Source organism: Panthera onca, chromosome C2, assembly GCF_046562875.1.
Source record: "Panthera onca isolate mPanOnc1 chromosome C2, mPanOnc1 haplotype 2, whole genome shotgun sequence".
Lineage (NCBI taxonomy): Eukaryota > Metazoa > Chordata > Mammalia > Carnivora > Felidae > Panthera > Panthera onca.
In genome coordinates this window covers 127,892,678-127,911,674 of record NC_138347.1, presented here as the reverse complement: position 1 = coordinate 127,911,674, position 18,997 = coordinate 127,892,678, and the positions used below count along the sequence as shown (strand labels likewise).

General features: G+C 47.4%; 1 protein-coding gene across 3 annotated transcripts in view; it reads left to right on the top strand.

The window, feature by feature from the left end:
* The window catches only part of EPHB1 (EPH receptor B1), a 430,500-nt gene that overhangs the window by 303,106 nt on the left and 108,397 nt on the right, over positions 1-18,997 (top strand). For all 3 annotated transcript variants that reach the window (XM_060638721.3, XM_060638722.3, XM_078432322.2), the window contains one exon: positions 7,673-8,008. In XM_060638721.3, the coding sequence (XP_060494704.1) occupies positions 7,673-8,008 (336 nt within the window). The remainder of the gene's footprint in view (positions 1-7,672; positions 8,009-18,997) is intronic.

The following is an 18,997-nucleotide window of genomic DNA, read 5'->3' as shown; positions in this document are numbered from 1 at the left end:
TCTGTCTTCAAACAGCCACCCCACATCCCCCAATAAGACTTGAAAACTCTGGCTGCCACTGGCTCCTATTATTGTGGTGTTATTGGTGCCTGACGTAGAATGTTAGGAACTGCCCCACTGCTGTCCAGGGCACCTCTGTGAAGGGGGATGGGAGCACGCAGGCACATACCCCTCTCCAAAGTTCTGAACCAGCATGTTACAGGACATCACAACCCTTTCCTTTAGGACAGTGGGCATTCCTGTCCAGTTTCTCCCAGAAACTCTACACCTACTGCAGGAATGATGGGAGAGGAATTGGCATCCTCAGGATAGAAAAAGAGAGGGAGAGAGAGAGCTGAACTTAGGCTGGGGAGTGTCATAACTATATATGGCACCTAAAAAAATAAAGAAAAGTTTCTTTGTTTGGTATTGTTTTTAAATAACCAGATACCAAAGAAGGAACTACAACTGAATGTGGGTCCACTTCATGTTTATTCGATAACTCTACTACATTTCTGATAATTGCAAAATTTCCCTCTTTTGGCTTATGTTACCTTCCAACCCATCCTGATTTTAGCCCTCTATGCTGTATTGAGGGCAAAGACATAACAACCAGCCTGACCTGGTTTGCTGCATATTTTGCCTCCATAAAAGACCTCGTCATACCTCTACAGCTCTGTTTCCATGTCCGCCTCTGTTCCTAGACTTCTATCTGTCTCTCTATAAAATCTCAAAGGACTTTCTCCTTTCTCCAGAAAGCTTCCCAATTATTCAGACATAGTTCCTTAAGTATCTCTTTCATAGTGAGCAATAAGTAAAGAGATGTCCCAATAGTACTGTAATTTTTTATAACCAATTCTCACCACCCCACCCCACCCATGTCTTCCTGGGCCCCCATGCCATGCTTTTTGCACCATCCCTACTCCTGGTGTCATTTTCTGATCTCCCTCTCCATCCCCTCTTAACCCTTAGCCCACATTAAAGTATGCAGTCAGTTTTCCAAACTACTGTCTTGACTCTGCTCAGCCACGAGAACATTATCTCTGCATTCTTTTGACTTACAATATTTAAGAATCTTGAGTATCAACTGTCCTTCTTGACCCATTCCCAGACGGTATCTCCATCCTTTCTCCTAAAAGAAGACTGAGTTGAGGATGTAGTTTGCTGTAGGGGTAAAGGATGTATTTCCCTGCCCATAGGGTGAGAGAGAACAAGCAAACCCAGATTCCATGTTAAAGCCAGACCACCTCTTGAGAGGCTAAGGAGCAGATATATAGGAGCACAAGAAGGTTAAAAAGAGCTGGACCCATTCTGGAGACACAGCCCCATGCCCAAGATTAGGGCTCTCCTCCTTCCTGGATGTGTTTTCAGGGATTAGTGCCCTAAGGTGTATAGACTGGAACACAGCCTCCAAGTCTGTACATGTAGCTCCAACTGGTAGACAAGGCCTCAGACACCATCTCTGAATATTTTGTTCTGCACTGATCTTATCTTTTCCCAGACACCTATAACTCTTTGTGTCTGTATTACTTACTTTGATCCTTAATTGTATGTGTCCACAGATTCTAGGACCCATGGATGTGGGGTCTTGCCTGACTAGAAAGCGTCTGGGCTCCCCAGCATCATGGGCTGTGGCTTCCATAGCTTCATGGCTTTCACAGTGCCAGCACAGTTCTGGGCATGGGGTCTCTGCTCAATGAATGAGGGGCTGCACAAGATCAATCTTAATTGAATGAATGGTTCAGGGCTCCAAATCATCTAATAATGGCAATACTAATTATAATAGCAACTGATATTTATGGAGTTCCTCTGTGTACAGGCCACACAGCTAAACTCCTTAGCTATATTATCTCATTAAATCCTCAAAACTACCTCTTTTCAGTTGAGAGTATTAAGGCTTAGAAGTTCACCATCTCAAGGGTCACCAACAAGAGATTATTTTTGAACTTGGTTGCTGTGAACATCTAGGGTGTTCACTGGTTAGTTTCAAGGAACTATGAACCCCTCAGAGTCTCTGGAAACCCATGTTTGTGTTTAAGTATTTGTCCATTTTTCTGGGTAACATCTTTCTCTTTCGTCAAATCCTTCAAGCAGTTGTGCACACAACGTGGAGGATCCCATCTCTGGCCTGACGCAGAACAGTGCAATCTCAGCCTGCACATAGGGTCTCCCTGGAAAGCTTCACCTCATTGTGGTTGTCACCCTCACCAGCTCCCCATGGGGAGGGATGCAAGTATATAGATCCTGGCTGCAGCAAGGCACAGTTAGCTGGACCCTACCTGGTTGGCACCTTGGACCAGGCTGAAGTTCACATCTAAATTCTGAGACCAGGAAGTTGGCCTTATTAAGATTCCTGATAAAGGAATTGGCTTTCAGGGCTGACCTATCTTCAGCAGATTTTCCCTTTGATTACTCAGGAGTGCTCTTATTTCCAGCTTAATGCCTACAAATAAACTCACTCACCCTGTCTCTCCATTCTTTAAAAAAAAAAAAAAAAAAAATTCATCCTGCCCAAATCACATTAAGAAGCAGGAGATTCTATCTCAGTATGGCAACACTTGGGCTAATCTTGTGTCTCTAGAAGGATCTTTTCTGTTTAACTCTTTGAGGTCCCAGTGCCAACTGTACTCACGCAGGCTGAGCCAACCTCTCAGGCACATTCTGGAAAACACAGAGCCCTATCCTCATGACCCAGGACCTACCATGCCCCTCCTACTTAAGCCAGCTCAGTGGTTTTCCCATATTTTAAAAGGACTGAGTCTCTTTAGCCCTTTTCACAGGAAGCTTTCATCAGTAGTAACCGTGGCAACAGATCAGAGAAGCTTCAAAAAGCCTGTCTGTATATAATTAAGAAAAACGAGGACATGGACGCAAGAGCAGGGAGCTTTAGACAAGGAGACTGTGGCTCTGAGCCCCTACCACTGCACGCACTGAGGCCTTTTGCTGACGGAGATGAAGAATTTTCTTCTCTTTCTGGCCTCCCCCTCTACTCCCCCCGCCTTTTGACATTTTTGTTTGGTTGCCTCAGTTGGCCTCCTTCCTGAGGATGTTGAGTGGAGCTCTGGTTCTGGACAGACACTCCCCACAGGGGTAAGGGCCTCAAGCCCAGGGAGTGCTGCTTGGAGGGGTAGAGGTGGCCTAGCACCTTTGTCTAGGGACATTTATTCTGAGGCCAAACATGCTGTGGTCAGACTCTCCCAAGTACAGGCAAGGCTGAGCAACCTGCTGGCAGGAACGTGCCCTTATCATTAGGCTGATGGAGCACAGACCAGGGACCATTGCCATTTTAGCTACCCAGAGACTGGCCCCTGGCTTGCCCTGCCCAGAGCAGGCCTCCTGGGAAAAGGGGCAGGAGCTAAGCATTGTTGGGAGGCAATCTTTTTTTTTTTTTTTTTTATTTCTTTAATGTTTATTCATTTATTTTGAGAGAGAGAGAAAGAGCTTGAGCAGGGGAACGGCAGAGATGGAGGGAGAGGGAGAATCCCAGGCAGGCTCTGTGCTGTCAGCACAGAGCCTGATGTGGGTCTAGAACTCATGAACCATGAGATCATCACCTGAGCCAAAATCAAGAGTTGGATGCTTAGCCGACTGAGCCACCCAGGTACCCCACTGGGAAGCAGTCTTAACCTGGGGGCTATTTTATTTTATAGCACTTATTTTTATCTGAAGTCATGTCATTTATCTCCATGTTTCCTTCTTTCTTTCCTTTCTTTCCTTCTTCCTTCTGTCTGTTTTCTCTCACCAGAATGTAAGTAAGTTCCATGGGAGCAGAAGTTTGTCTATCTGGCCTTTCCCTAACCTCTGAGTGCCTAGAATTACACAGGAGTATTTGTTAAAGAAGTGAGTGAGTGAATGAATGAGTAGTGAACAGGATCCCAATCACTGTTTGTGGACCAGACTCGGGCCATCTCCACAGATGTGTACTGTGAGCCCAGGAACTCTGCTGGGCTCTGAAACAAGACACACCCCTACTCTTGAGGACATGGCGGGGAAGGACACACAGCAAGACATATTTGGGTTCTTCTAGCTTTCCTTGAAAGGAAAGGATTCAGATATACGCAGTTCTGGAATCAATAAACATGGGCCCTATAGGTCCCCATAGGTCCCCATTCATGCCCCACGGATGCATTTGCTCTGGAAAGCAGCCATGAAAGAGAATGGTGCAGTAGTTGCTTTATATGAAGGCTGTGTCTAAATAAACATGAAAAAATCTTCTTGGAAACCTGCCACTTTTCTTCCTGAGCAGGGAGCAGGCACGGGGAAGCATCAAATGGGATCATCCCACCTGCCAGGGACACCACTGGATCAAGGGACAGGGAAGTCCTCTCCAAACCAGCTCCTCACTTGCCACCTTTATCTCACTAAAGCCTCTACCACTCAGGGCCACAAGCAGTCTTCCCTGTTACCATAACTGTATCCTCCCTCTGCCCCACAGCAGGGCATCTCATGCTGGGATAGGGTGATCTTAAGTTGTGCACCCTGAGCAGAGGTCAAAACCAAGTGTGAGGAGCCTCCCCTGAGCAAAGAGCTGGGGCATTGGAACCATGGAGATAAGCCAGCCACAAGCTCCCACCCACCAGGAAGCCACAGCGTGGTGAGTTCAACACAGAGGAAGAGATCATCACAGTGCAATAATGGAATCTGTGTTAGCATCTAGAAATAGGCTTATGGAAGCCCAAGGGTGGGGGGTACGTGACTGCAGGCATCAGAGAAGCCTCCTGGTGAAATTGAGTACTAGATCTTGGGTGGTGAGCAGGAGTTCATCAAATGGATAAGGAGGAAAGGAATTGCAGACAGAAGAGAACACTGTGCAGAGGCTCAGGGGCATGAAGGGAGTTTAGTATGCACAGGAAATCACAGGAATCTTCCTACAGGCCACAGTATAAGGCCACTTTGAGGGTCAAGTGACCAGGGATAAGATCATGAGTAAGACGACTACTTGAAGGATGTGGAAAGGAGGTAAACTTTTGGGCAGTTGCAGTTTGAGCAGGGGAACACTATGATCTCATGGGCATTTCAGAACCCACTCTCTGGCAGAATAGAACGGACAGGAGGGGTGCAAAGCAGTGTGGGAGGATTCACAAGAAGGCTGTTGCTCTAGGGCAGGAAAGTCCACAGGGCCTGGAGTTCTAAGGGGGTGAAGATATTGAGGAAGGGAACATTCTGAGGACAAAGAGGTGGGACATCACTGTAGTGACTGAATGTGGGGGACACAGAAGATGTGACTGTCAGGGTCTGGCTACTGATCATGCAGGGTGTCAAGCAAGGGAAGGACTGAATGGCGTTCTCTGCATTTGTCAGGTGGGATGCCAAAAGAAAAGCAGTGACGGGGGGGGGTGCGGGGGGGGGGGTAGTAACTGGACTGCACTTGCCCAAGCAAGGAGAGAGGAGGCCCTCCACTTTGGAAAACTTGGCTGGAGGGCGAAGAAGAGAGGGCAGTCAACATAGATGCCAGTGGTGCTGCTTTAGCTTTTAAAATAGCAAAAATCTAATGGGAGTTTAAGTGGAGAAGGTGGAGCCAGGGGAGAAGGTGAAGATTAAGGTCATGGGAGAAAGGAGATAATGACATGGGGAGGCCTCCACAGGGTGGGAAGAATGGGTGGTCCCTCTCCTGGGCAGTACCTATCTCTGCTCTACCAACCAAGGCTGCTTTCCAGTGATGGTGTCCCAAAGCTGCAATAAGATAACATTGTTAAAGAATCCTTCCACACCCAGCAGAGAGCAAGTGCTGGATGAATGTATTTATGATGAGTATGAGAGATGGTGGCCTGTGGCAGAGGCTAGGCTGTCTGCTGAGACAGGGAGCAGTGGCACTGACCACTGGGAGCTTGTGGTCCAAATCTCATCAGTCTGAGCAAACAGACGTGTCCAAGACAGGCACTGGCCAATATGCACATTAACGAATAGTGCAGCGCAAGGTGAAGCTGGCCCGGCCGAGTAAGAACCCAGCAACGGCCATGCCAGCTACCCTCTCAGCACTAGCTGTGTGCTGATCCGAGAAGAGACGGATGTTTATCCCTGGGCAGATGGGTTGGGAATTCTTGAACGCTATTTGCAAGACTTCAGTAAAAATGCTTCATGAATCCTGCCCTGTCACAAGCCTGTATGAAAGTTGTGCTTTAGCTCAGGCCTAATGGGCTTTATATAGTACAGTACTGATTTTCTTTCACGTTTTAATAGAATCCGATTTAATATTTGCTTTCTGCTCTAGCTGCTTGCTGTTGACTGATTCAACACAGAATCCTTCCCTGGTGCCCCCCGACCTTGTTGTTATTCCCTCATTTTGTTTGTTGGCATTTGATTCCTGTCTTCAGCATGAACCACTTTACACATGTCTTCGTTCAGCTGGCGACAGTCACGTGTGTGAATTCTGAATGCATTACTATCCAGAGCGGCTGCTCCAGCAGACCTGCCATTCAGAAGGGGGGCTTTTGGGTGGGATTCATTTTCATCATTAGACATTGAGGACATGCAGCGCTTAGCTTGGGAACCTGAGGCTGTGATCTGTTCTGTTTCTGGGCAGGAGATTCTCAAAATGCCCAGCACCTTGGCTGTTAATTCAGAGATATGTTGCCTTCCTACAAAGGACTAGGTTTTCTAGAATTTAGTATTTAGCAAGGCATTTCAACCTTTGCCACAGTGTGAACACCATCTATAGACAGAGCTATCCAGAGGGAAGAGTCTGCCCTCCTTGACTCCCAATGAGTCTGGCTGGTTTGTAGGAGAGAGAGTCTGGTCAAATCTCCTGTTATCCATGAACAGATCTGATCATCAACCTTTGGAGTACCATACCAGTGTAAGGCCAGATTGGGAAATGGCTTTTCCCTTAGTAGGGAAGGATAGCCGGTTTCACTAGCAGGCAGCATAAGGCTGTTGTTAAAGTGCATGAGCTTTGGAATCAGGCAGACAGGGGTCTCCACACTGGCTGCAGTTCTTACATACCACATGATCCACAGCCAGTCTCCATTCTCAGTTTTAGTTTCCCTTTCTATAAAATCAAATTAATTACTGTCTCTTCTCAGGTAATAGGTATAAAGCAGCTAGCAGAATGTCTAGAACAAATCTCTATGTTCTTCTCATGTCATGGGGTAAAAAATGGTGGCTATACAAACCTCCCAGCCAACTTGGCTTCTTGTCTTCACCAAAGCTTGGGCACTGTGAATATTCATGTATCCAGGTGATCTGGCAGCCTGCCCGACAGAGAAATAGCCCCAGCATGTACACATCACGCAGACTCCAAATTGCATGTGGTTTTGTGCAAAATGCCAGGATATGTCGGAGCTTTTGATGGGTCACTCATGTCCCTCAACCCTTGAATTCTACACAAAGAAAAGACAGGAATCCAGTAAGTGTCTACTACATATGTGTAGCATACCCTAAAGCTGGCTAGAGGAAGTGGCTTGGTCCTGAAAACCAAAGAGCTTGAACCCAGATCCCTGCACCCTCCTCTCCTTTGGCACACACGATTGCCACTGTCCCCACTGGGATGACTGAGAGGGAAGTTTAGGCCAGGTTGTCATTTCTGTCCACCATATATTCTCAGAATGGATTGGAGCATGGAGATTTGGCCTTGACGGACTGAAGGTGATACATGTGTGTGACAGGGGAGAAGATACACCAAAGGCAGATGGAGAGAGGCAGGAGGAGGAAGCTTCTGCCTAGCCTCACTGGGCCCTTCTTTGTCTCCCTACAGGTGTCCCGTCAGGTCCCCGCAATGTCATCTCCATTGTCAATGAGACATCTATCATTCTGGAGTGGCATCCGCCAAGGGAGACAGGCGGGCGGGATGATGTGACCTACAACATCATCTGTAGAAAGTGCCGGGCAGACCGTCGGAGCTGCTCCCGCTGTGACGACAACGTGGAGTTTGTACCCAGGCAGCTGGGCCTGACCGAGTGCCGTGTCTCCATCAGCAGCCTGTGGGCCCACACCCCCTATACCTTCGACATCCAGGCCGTCAATGGAGTCTCCAGCAAGAGCCCCTTCCCCCCACAGCATGTCTCTGTCAACATCACCACGAACCAAGCCGGTGAGTCTGGAGGCATCTGTGCTCCTTCTGTCTGTCTGTGTGGCTGGCTCCCTATCCATCCCCGTGAAGGAACAAAGCTTCAGTCACACCCATTCTGCTTCCGGGCCTCCTCCCAGGGGTGAAGGTGTCAGGCGATGGGCATTTGTGGCCATGGAGGAAACATGGCAGAAAATAGTGTTTCACCTCTGAGAGTGAGTTGGATTCTGAGGGATATTTTCGTGCTCAGCACAAAAGCAAAGAGGGATATCCAGGCCAGCGTAGAACCCCCAGCTCTGCATCCAGCTGGGATTCAACAAATGCCTTTGGAAAGATAGATGGACGGACAGACGGATGGGTGGTAGATGGACAGACAGATGGATGGGTCTGCACGATCTTGAGAACCCTGGTGCCGCTTTATCAGAAAACCCAATGAAGGAAGCTTCCCAGAAATCATGTGATAAAGTGAGGATTGCCTTCATAGATTATTTTTCAATTAAACTGTGTAATTCAAGAGTGCATTCTCCTGTATAGCTTGCCTAAATGAATGCTCCACTGTTAGAGAGACTTCAGGTAGTTGGCAGTAGATCACTCCTGACGGCCTGTACGTCCCTGAGGCGTGCACAGCTCACCAGACATTTCCTTCTCTTCTCTTTATTTCTATATCTCTCACTCTTCTGACCTTTTCTCTGTATTGCTTTTTACACCTCTTGCAACAACCCATTCCTTTGTATGTCCGTTTAGCCAGTCCATTCAGGCACTCACTCACTCATTTATTTATTTACTCACTCATTATTAAGAGACGGTTAGTTAGCATCTGACGTGGGCCCAGCTGCGGACTAGACACTGTGAGGAGTACAGGAACGGACAACACCGTTCCTCCCACAAAACTCATTCACTGAAGAATTTGCAGGACGTAGACACAAAATACAAACCTGCGGCATGGTGTATTCTAAGCGTGTGTACCATACACATGCAGTAAATACCGAGGGAGTTAGAAATGAGCAATCTCTCCCCTGGGGTGATGGTGCAAGACTGCAGAGGGAAAGTCTATAGGCAATAGGGGTCGTGGGCAATGGACTGTGATCTTATTTGGAATTATGGATTTTTTTCAATCAACAAATTCTAGAAGGACAGCTTGCTAGTGGAATAGCTGGAGCCAGGCACGTCTCTTTTCTCTCTCTCCCTGTGTGCAGCTCCCCTTTCTTAACCTCCTCTTCCCTATTCCATCCTTGTCTGCTCCTCACCTCCCCATCCTCAGGCTCCTTCTGCCTCTTTCAATCCCAGGCATCTTTGATGGCAGATGATTCTTGGGTTTAAGCTGTCAGAACTCAGGAGAAAAAAAGGTGTTGTAGGAGAGCATGGCTGTCCAGATGGCTGCGTTGTTGCTGTGAACACGTGTGTGTTCGTGTGTGCATGTTTGTATGTATGTGTATGGTCACGTGTTTGCATGCATGTGTGTGCCGTGAGAAAATAGGCGTGGAAGTGTGGAAGCCTCCAGCTGGTGACCACAGCCCCAGTGCCGTGGAGACAAAGGTTGTGACAGTCTGTCTTACCCAAAGAAAAGGGAATGGTAATTTCTATATCACGTTGAACACAGAACATGGGCAGCCTTTGTTAGCAGTGTTTCCCTTGGAGAGTTTAAGGCAGAAAACTGGCTGAAATATTTTAGTGTCCCAGCTTCGGGGACTAATAATCCTGCCAGGCTGTCATGTCATGCTGGGCTTGGCTGTCTGCTCTCTCTCTCTAAGAATGTGCGAACAAACCTGCCACTTATGGCGGTTTACTTTGATTCCTGCCCCTCCCTTTCCTTACCCTGCTATTCCCGAACCTGCCCATCTGCTTGTCTTGCCATCTGCACCTTCCCAGGCTGCAGAGGCGCTGAGCGACCAGGGCTCCTGCAAGGGGCCTGGCATTGCCGGCATTCAAAGTATTTGTTTTGATCCTCACTCATTTTCTCCTCCACAAGCACATTTCTCATGGCCTTTGTTCCCCCTTTGGTGGGCCCTCTATTCCTAACCTTCCCTGATTTGGGGGTCCCAGCCCCATCCACATGTTCCAGTCTATGATTTCTTTCTGGGAATTCTGGAATTTGGGTGTCAGAAAGTTTATAATCAATAAGAGAAGGGTGCTTCTCAGTGGCATATGGTTGTTACAAAACAAATGACAAGGGGGCTCATGGGTCCTAATCTGTGGACTGTGGGGCCCTGAGGAACATGGTGCTTTCACACTGCTTTGACAGATCCACATGTGAATGCAAATTATTTTCAACCAACAGATAACTCTTTTAAAAGATGAGATTTTTCAAAATAAACACTTGGGCCTGTTCCTCTGTGAGAGGCCTTTTATGGCATCATAAAAGCCGTATCACTCAGATCCAGTAAGGAACAGGGTAGATGGACCCATGCAAGTCCACAAATTATGACATGTCTAACGTCTTTCCAGGGACCCCTGAACTCTTCCGTTCTGGGTGAAGTCCAGGTCAGCCTCCCCACCCTGACCTCGTGATATGGCACGGCCCCTGCCACCCCTCTCCTACTGTCTGGGTCATGAGTAGGTAGATAGAAGGTAAAGAATTTGACCCAGAGCTATCCTGGAATCAGTTATTAAATCAAATGATAAGTGCTATTGAGGACCTATTCTGGGTCTAGAACTGCCCAAACTGAAATAGCTGGGGACCGTTGAATGGATCCTGATTGAGGAGTAGGTGAATAATTATTATCATAGCTTAACACCTCATGTTTGTTGGTTCATTTTGTTTTGTTTTTGAGTTGACAAAGAATTTTGTCATACATGGACTCATTTGATCCTCATAATTACCCGTGACTTAGGCGTTGTTCATATGTTTCTGATAAGGAAGAAGAAGCTTAAAGGGATTTGAGAATCTAGGATTAGAAGAGGGTTGGCAGGAAATCACCTCTGATTCTGCCTTCCTGTTTCCTTCCCTAAACAGTGGGCAGTCCCTCTGCGCATGGAGAAAGTTTTCAGAGCCAGCCAGTGCCCTCTGGCTCAAAAGAGCACCTCACTGTGCACCCTCTGTTACTCTTCCACAATTTTCTCTGTGACACAGAACCACAAAAGACTTTTCCCTGCCTCTGGATCAAGATGGAGATGAGTGTGTGTTCGTTGAGGGATCCAAGGTGTCCCCCACGGTGAATTGGATCTTGACAGTGGGTGTCAGTAAGGGTCACACAAGAGAAGGGTTTGGATAAGTTGGCTGCTCAGTGGTCTTGGACTTGATCTGAAGCCCGATGCTCATGATTATCAGACTCTATCCTGGGAGGCTGGTTGCTGCTTTGGGCTGGTGCTTTCTTTTGTTGGGAGCTACAGATCACATCCATGGCTGGGCATATAACTCTTACTATTCATCAGACACAGAATTTCCATGTCCCCCTTTCTCAGGGCTGCCCAGGCACGCCACGCTGATGCTGCATCTGCTGCTATCATGAGCCCTGCCCAGTGGAAGCAGGCAGCTCATCCTAGCTGATTGAGGTATCTAATAAAAAGAACTGGTTGGCATCAGTCCATCAGAGGGAGTCACCATGAGGCTTTCCTTGACCCTCAGGGCTGTGATCTAAGACCATAGGAGGTTTTATAATCGTCTTTTGGTCCATAGCATACACAGAGACAAGCATCACTGAGGGAACACTGAAGGATCTCTTGGGTCCTGAGATGCAGAGGGCTTCCGTATCCTTCCATAACAACCCCAGTCATGTCTATAGTCATGACTTCTCAAGGATCTCATATCACTTGGAAAGTATCAGGATCAGATCCTCACCCAGCCCATAGGCAGTGGCCGAGAACTATTTTGAGCACCTCCAGTGTGCCAAGCACCTACCAAGTTCTTTATAAAGTTGAGGTGGATCAGATGAAGAAACTGGGGTCAGAGTGCTTTCAGAATTTTCTCAGCACCTTATAGGCAGCAGTGATGTTTCTAGGTTTCAAACTCAGATTTGTGGCCATTTTATCCTCTGACTGATCAAAAAACGCATTATGGTGAGCCGGGTAAGTTGTAAGCTCCCTCTAAGCCATTGCCACATAGCTAGGCCACTTCAGCTGTCAAAAAAAATGTCCATCATCTTTGGTCAGGGTTGGTCATGAATTATGCAAGCTCAGATTTACGTGAGGTCTTCAGGGATGCAGCCTCGCACTGAATACAGCTGCCTTGAGTTTAAAATAGACCAGCTCATGTGGAACTCTCTCTGTTCCAGTGGCCAAGCGATCTGCAGAGAGGTTGTTATCACCACTAACTCCTGCAGTCACTCTCTGGCACCTGGCCCCAGATTCAGACTGATGGCCGGATCATCTGCTGTCAGAGAGAATTAAAGTGAATGACAAACTTTACTTCTCTTTTCTGCCAACTAGATTCAGAGTGTCAGAGTTGGGGAAGGGGACCTCAGAGGAAATCCTGGAAAAAGTAAATAAGACAAATCAGACTGGCACATCTTAAAAATCAACTTGCTGCAAAATAGAGTCCGTGAATTTAGGACCAACTAACCCAGAGAGAACAAACCCAAAGGCCCACGAGGCCTGTCTAGCAGTGGAGAGGAGCAAAACATGGCCAAGTGTCAGGCAGTAGGGAGTGGTGAGGACCACAGAGGACTGTAGAGGACAGGGCGAGCCTCTGCCCAGCTCCAGTAAGTGATGCCACACCCAGCAGTGCCAGAACTTATAAGCTGATAACCTAGATTTAAAATGCTGACAACTAATTAGAAAATTTTAAAGCACTTGAGAGCCAAACGTGTTGGCTGTGGTTTCTCACCTCCACCTCAGAGGGCTAATCTGACTTAGCCAAGCCTGGATGGCAAGGGTGCTGTGTTGGTCTAGCCCTTTTCCACCATGGGGCAGTCACCTGTCTCAGCTCCTGCACTCAGTGTGGCAGAGGTGCAGCAGGGGACCCTGCAGTTGGACCCTCTCTCTGCTTTTCACACGACTCAGGCAAGTTCACATCACTCGTATGAGTGATGACCCCTCCTTCCTCAACTGTAAAATGTAAATAATGACACCTGCTTCCGAGTGCTGTTGCGACAAGCAAATGAGACGGGACAGAAAGTGACTTTGTGACCAATGCTATGATGGGGAGATGAGCATCGTTTCTGGGCCAGACAGAAATTTGCTGGACTCTCTTCCTAGGCTTTCCTTCCAAGGCCCCTCCATCCCTTTGTTTGGAACTGATGTCATCCCCATCAGATAAATGGCATGTATGGGTTTGTCCATTCTTTGAGGGAGGAGTAGGCACTAGAAAGGCGAGTAGCAAAGTCCCGGTAAGTTGACAAGGACAGCGGAGCTAGAACCTGTATGTATACCTGGCACAGGCTGATCTTGCCACTCTGAGGAGCCTGTCTATCCTTCCTTCTCATGTATTTGGAGAAGCAGCCCTTGGCCTCTTACTTTCATGATGGCATCAACAGTATCTATATCTGACATTATATTACGCTTGGTCGGTGGATGGCCCACTATGCCTATTGCATATGGAATATTAACATATTCACTGTGCCCACAGACACAACCCATTGCTTAATTTTGTTTAAAAGCTACTGCATTACTTCTATTAATGGTCATAAGCCCCAATAGTTTGTCCATTTTTAAGGCATTTTTGAAGCTCCTAGACAATTAAAGTCACTCAGAAATGCTACTTTTTCTACAAAAGAATTACCTAGCCCACCCATTCCTCTGAACACATCACCTAATTTGCATTATTCCTTGGTTAAATATAGTATTTGCATGCATAAAGAATAATCTTTGAATATGAAAAGGAATTTTATGATATTGCAATATATCGAGCTCTTTGGAGGAAAGATATTATGTAAATCTCAAAATTAAATATTAAAACAATATTACAGTGCTGCCTGTAAAAATTTAGAGTGTTAAGATCCATATGCTGAAACCAGTTCATTTTTAGGGGCTGGTCTCATTGGAAATTAGTAGGTGAAATTTGCTCCAAAGCAGAGAAAAGATTGAGTCAGAACTTTAAAAAGACTGGAATGACTTTAAAGAAAACTTTCATTGAAATTAATAAAGAAAGTTTAAAACCCTTAAGTAAATGAAATTTTCACTGTTCTTCATTCAATTTCATAGCTCATTTCATTGGTTTCTTCTTGTTGTTAATTCTAAAAAGATTGTTTTTATTGTTTCTTAAGCCTTGACATTGAGAAGGAAATTTTTTTTATATGAAATTTATTGTCAAATTGGTTTCCATACAACACCCAGTGCTCCTCCCGACAGGTGCCCTCTTCAATGCCCATTACCCACCTACCCCTCCCTCCCATCCCCCATCAACCATCAAGTTTATTCTCTGTTTTTAAGAGTCTCTTATGGCTTGGCTCTCTCCCTAATTTTTTTTCCTTCCCCTCCCCCATGGTCTTCTGTTAAGTTTCTCAGGATCCACATAAGAGTAAAAACATATGGTATCTGGAAAAGGAAATTTTAAGTGGCCTCAGAAAGGTCTGGGCCATTTGCAAACAGTTTTGTGTTGTCTGTGGAGCAGAGTAGGTCAGCAGGAGTACTGCTCACGGTAAAAGTCATGGCTTCCACCCCTGCAGCCTTGGGGCTCTCCACTAGATGATGAACTCTGTGGAAAATCAGATTTTCTCACCTACCCCAGCTCCTTGAGGGAGGGACCACACAGTGCTAGGCACAGGGAAACTTGATAAGTAATTGCCAGGATCCTTTAGTCCCTACATATGAATTAGTCCATAAATGTTTGCCTTGGTGGTGGTGACAGCCAGCCAGCTGGCTAGGTATCTTCCTCCTCAGTGGCTCCTAGAAGGAAAACTGAAGGGAATGATGTTCGGATGATGCCAGCAGCCCTGATCCACTTAGAGGAGCACAGTGAGATTCACCCATACTCAAAGGAGTTTGCTTTATTTATTTGTTTAAGCATTTCAACTTTGGAAGTGTATTCATTCATTCAACACAGCCTTGTGACTGCTTTCTACAGGCTGATTCATTGGTTCCGGCTTCTAGGGGCTCCCATTCATTCAGTTTCTCAACAAAAATTATTGAGGCTTTCTGTGGGTCATACACCACTTTAAGCACCAGGAACACAGGAGCAAACAACACAGCAAAAATCTGTGCCTTGTGGAGCTCACGTTCTAGTCCACAGCACTCACTGAGACTGAGGTCAGAGGCCCAGAAAAGTCACAGGGGAGCAGATGACTAGCTGGGAAACAGCAACACAAGGGGTCCTTCCATTGGGTTCTTGGTACTATAACCTGCTGTGATGCCAACTCTCACTTTACCAAAGTTGGGGTGCAGCCACATGCCATCGATAGAGAGTATCTCAGTCCATAGCAGCTACTGCTAAAGAGTGACAGTGTTGGATGGGCTATTGTATTGCTCACTAACTCACCAATTTGGACTTCTCATGGACAGATATCGCTTGCTGGGCCGTGCAGTGGTTGCGCGTGGGTATTCTCCCTGTTCTGGTTTGTGAGCGGTGCCTGGTGATGCTACTAACAGCTGAGAATGCCCCACATTGCATCCCTGCTGGGATGACCAGAGCACTTATGGGGCTTGGGGCGCCAGTGCTCATTTCACTCCACCTTGGGCCAGGCATTCCCAACTATGTGGCTTGTTGAATGAAGATGGGACACACTGCTGGCAGTTAAGATTGTAGTAATTCCTTACCCTGCTCAAAGTCCAAATGAGATTGCAATAATTCTCCTTATGGAGGGAATCTCACAGAGGGAACTTCTGATTGGATTATGAGATAGCTGCTGTTCACCCTGTGGCCTTGGCAAAGGAGGTGGCCGGGAGGAGGCATCCTCGTGATGTGTCTGCCCTGCACTTCTCTGGCACATGTTGACTCTGTGAGCCACAACTATAATCTTTGGTACAGCATGCCTGTATCCATCTTATTGGTTATTGTTCCCCAGTGTCTAGCTAGGTGCCTGAAATAATAGAAGTCAATAAATGTTTATTGAATGGATTAATGAAGTATCAAGCAAATGTATGAATGGATGCCTCATTCTTTCTTAGACTCATCTCAGACATTAGCAAATGGTGCAGCTTGAACTCTGTCTGTGGTCTTTCCTTCCTCAAACATCTTTGGGCAGGTGCTGTGATGGGAGTTATGCCTCTGCATTCTTCCAGATGTTGGCGAGACCTGGAACTTCCTGGGGGCACTGTCCTCCCAAAACAAGGCTCTATGGGAGACCCTCTTCTGTGACCTGGGCTTGCCCCTCTCTCACGGGCAAGGACCCAGCTGCCGGAGCAGGCAAAGCTGGGGGTAGTTGGGATAGCATTCCACTGCTGCTGTCTGTCCACCGGCATGCCAACTCCGTGCCTATCATTTTCACAGCACCAGCCGTGTTAAACAGGCAGGAGCACCAGGGGTTTTTGAATGCCGCAATTAACAAAACAGTAATCAAGCTAAGTGTTTAATTTCAGAAAATTAACATCTTCTCGGAGCGGATGTGAAAGATGGAGAAAAAAGGCACATTAAATGTTCTGGGTAAATAAAGGCAACACCAGACCACAAATATTTTCCAGTGCAAGAGAGACTCTCTGCCAACCCTCAGGCCTTGGGATCAGTTTCCTTCTGCGATCTGAGCTGCAGGACATCAGCTATAGAATTGAGCCCTATGATTTTAAAATTTCTTTTTTTCTTCCTCCCTCCCTCCCTTCCTGCGTGCCTTCCTTCACTCCTTCCCTCCCTCGCTCTCTTTCTTTCTGAACATAGCAAATACTTTGTCCAGAGCAGCTCAAGGGAACAAGGGCCCCTGTGAGCATATCTGCCCCATAGAAAATCTTTATGTGTGTTTGCCCTTCTCTGAACTGCACTAGTTATAAGGATGACACAGTGAGTTCTTAAATGCACATAAGTTTTTCATGTGCTTAGGCTGTATTTTTCCTGATAGGCTGTATGGCTCCCGAGGGAAATGACCAGATCTCACTCCTCCAGTAACCCCTGTACGTCAGCATGGTGTCCTCTGTTCTGGAATGTCCTGACTGGCTTTATATAATGTTCATGGTCTTTGGTGCTTCATCAACCAGCGGGCTGGCATTTGTTTGCAGGAACAGGTCTGCATGTGGGGAGGGAAGCTTGTGAGATGCTGGGTGTGCAAGGGCTGGGTGGAGACAGGACATCGTGGTGTCTGTTGGTTTGTCTGATGTCCTGGAAGAGAGTGAGGGCCCAGGACAAGGAGTGGAAGGAAGGCAGCTTTGCAGGAGGAACAGGGTGAAGTTTGAGCACAATAGGCAGCCTTGAGGCTACGTGATGAGGTGTCATAGTGCAGCAGGGAGGTCGGGCTCTCAGAGGTTGTAAGGCTTGTGCTGAACATGGCCACAGGTCCTCAGGGAGGGGACTGGAAATGTGGCTTAGTGAACAGCTTTCCTAGGGGGCATATCGCAGGCAGGTAACATGGAGAGCAGAGAAGCAGGAGATTGAGTGGATGGTTTGCAAATACATAGGAGACTTGTCAGGGCCTCCCAGAAGTGTTCAGGGATGGTGGCAAGGGGAGGTGGGGTCAGTTCTGCACATGAGTGATTTGTGGAGCTTGAGTTCCCAAGTCGAGGTATTAGTTATGCAGTTGGATATTTTCTCCACAATGTAGGAGATAAGCTTGGTTGCTGAGGGTGAATGGAGAAGTATTGGGGTCAAAGGTTTGAGAATGGCAAGTTTGGTAGTGCCATTGCAGAGATGGGGAAATGGGATTGAGCAGAGAAATTCTGCATTTCTAGAAAACATGAGGGCTCCTTGGAAGCTAGTGATCATGTGTTTACAAAGCTGCCTATCTGCCCTGTTATGTGACTTTCTCAGCAGTGCGTGGCTGACCCTACAGGAAGTTAATTGTGGATCTCTCTAGGGTTGGGTTTTGCTGGTTGTGTTCTCAGAAAAGCTAAAGGCAACTCCCACCTGAGGGTTGAGGGAGTATTGTCAATTTTGTTTTTGCAAAGATGGAACTGGGCTGGATAATGAGGGACACAAGTAAGGGAAAGGGCTGATGCATGGGGTGGAAGTCAAGGCTGAGGGGGCTGGAGGAGCCAACAAAAGTTGCAGTGGACTCATCAGAGATTGCAGAGGAAGAAGAAAACTTGAATTTGTGGCTTTGAATATGGATGTCAGGTGAGGCCGAATCCAAGTGTCAGATGTGGAAGAGTTGTGGGGGTCAGGGAACAGAAAGTACATTATTCTGGTGGATATGCAAGTTATCCACTGAAGACAGGATGGAGAAGACAGGAGCCCAAGTCTTCAGTGAGTTGGGACTGGTGGTGGGAGGGAGTACACAGTGGTCCCAAGCTTGGAGCGCTGTGGCCCAGCTGAGTGACATTTTAACAGAGGGTGTGGAGGATGGTGAGCCATGGTGTGGAAGTAGTGACTAGAAACAAGGAGGACACAGTCCACTTCCCAACCCAGAGGTGTGCCAGACACGAAACTGTAAACCACCACCCTTCAGAGGTCTGCAGGCAGAGGTGTCCCCGGGAGTCAGAGTCCAGGGGAGGGAGACCTGTACCATTGTGGGGATGGTGACATGCAGAGAGGGGCTCACAGCTGGGCATTGCAGGAAGGAAACTTGCCCGCAGGATGAGGGGTCTGGGCCCCACGGCCAGGAGACTTCCATCTCCAGGCTCGGGGAGGACAGTCACAGAGACTGTAGGCACAGTTCACAGCCCAGTGTCAGTAGTGGCAATGTCAGTCTTAGGGTGATGGCGGTGGGTTTCCCAGCTGTGGGGGGCACCCTGCTGAAGATGTGCGGGTGACAGCCAGGGAGCAGGCACACAACCTGCTGTAGTGTATCCTTTGCTCTCTCCAGTGCCGGGGATTCTGTGAACTGCCTTCTGTGATCAAACATTCAACAAACAGGATCTGCCACAGTGCTTGCCCCACACCCGGAAAGGATGACAGACCTGCAGGAGGCAGAGCTGATGGATCCGTCCTCAGCCTCGCTGTCCTGGGACAGGCACCGCCTGACAAGTGCCCCTCATACACTCACATATCCTTCCAGAGCCTCCCACTGCCACAGGGCCAAAGCACTCAGGTTTGCATCCTTAGGGCCATTTCCTGGTATG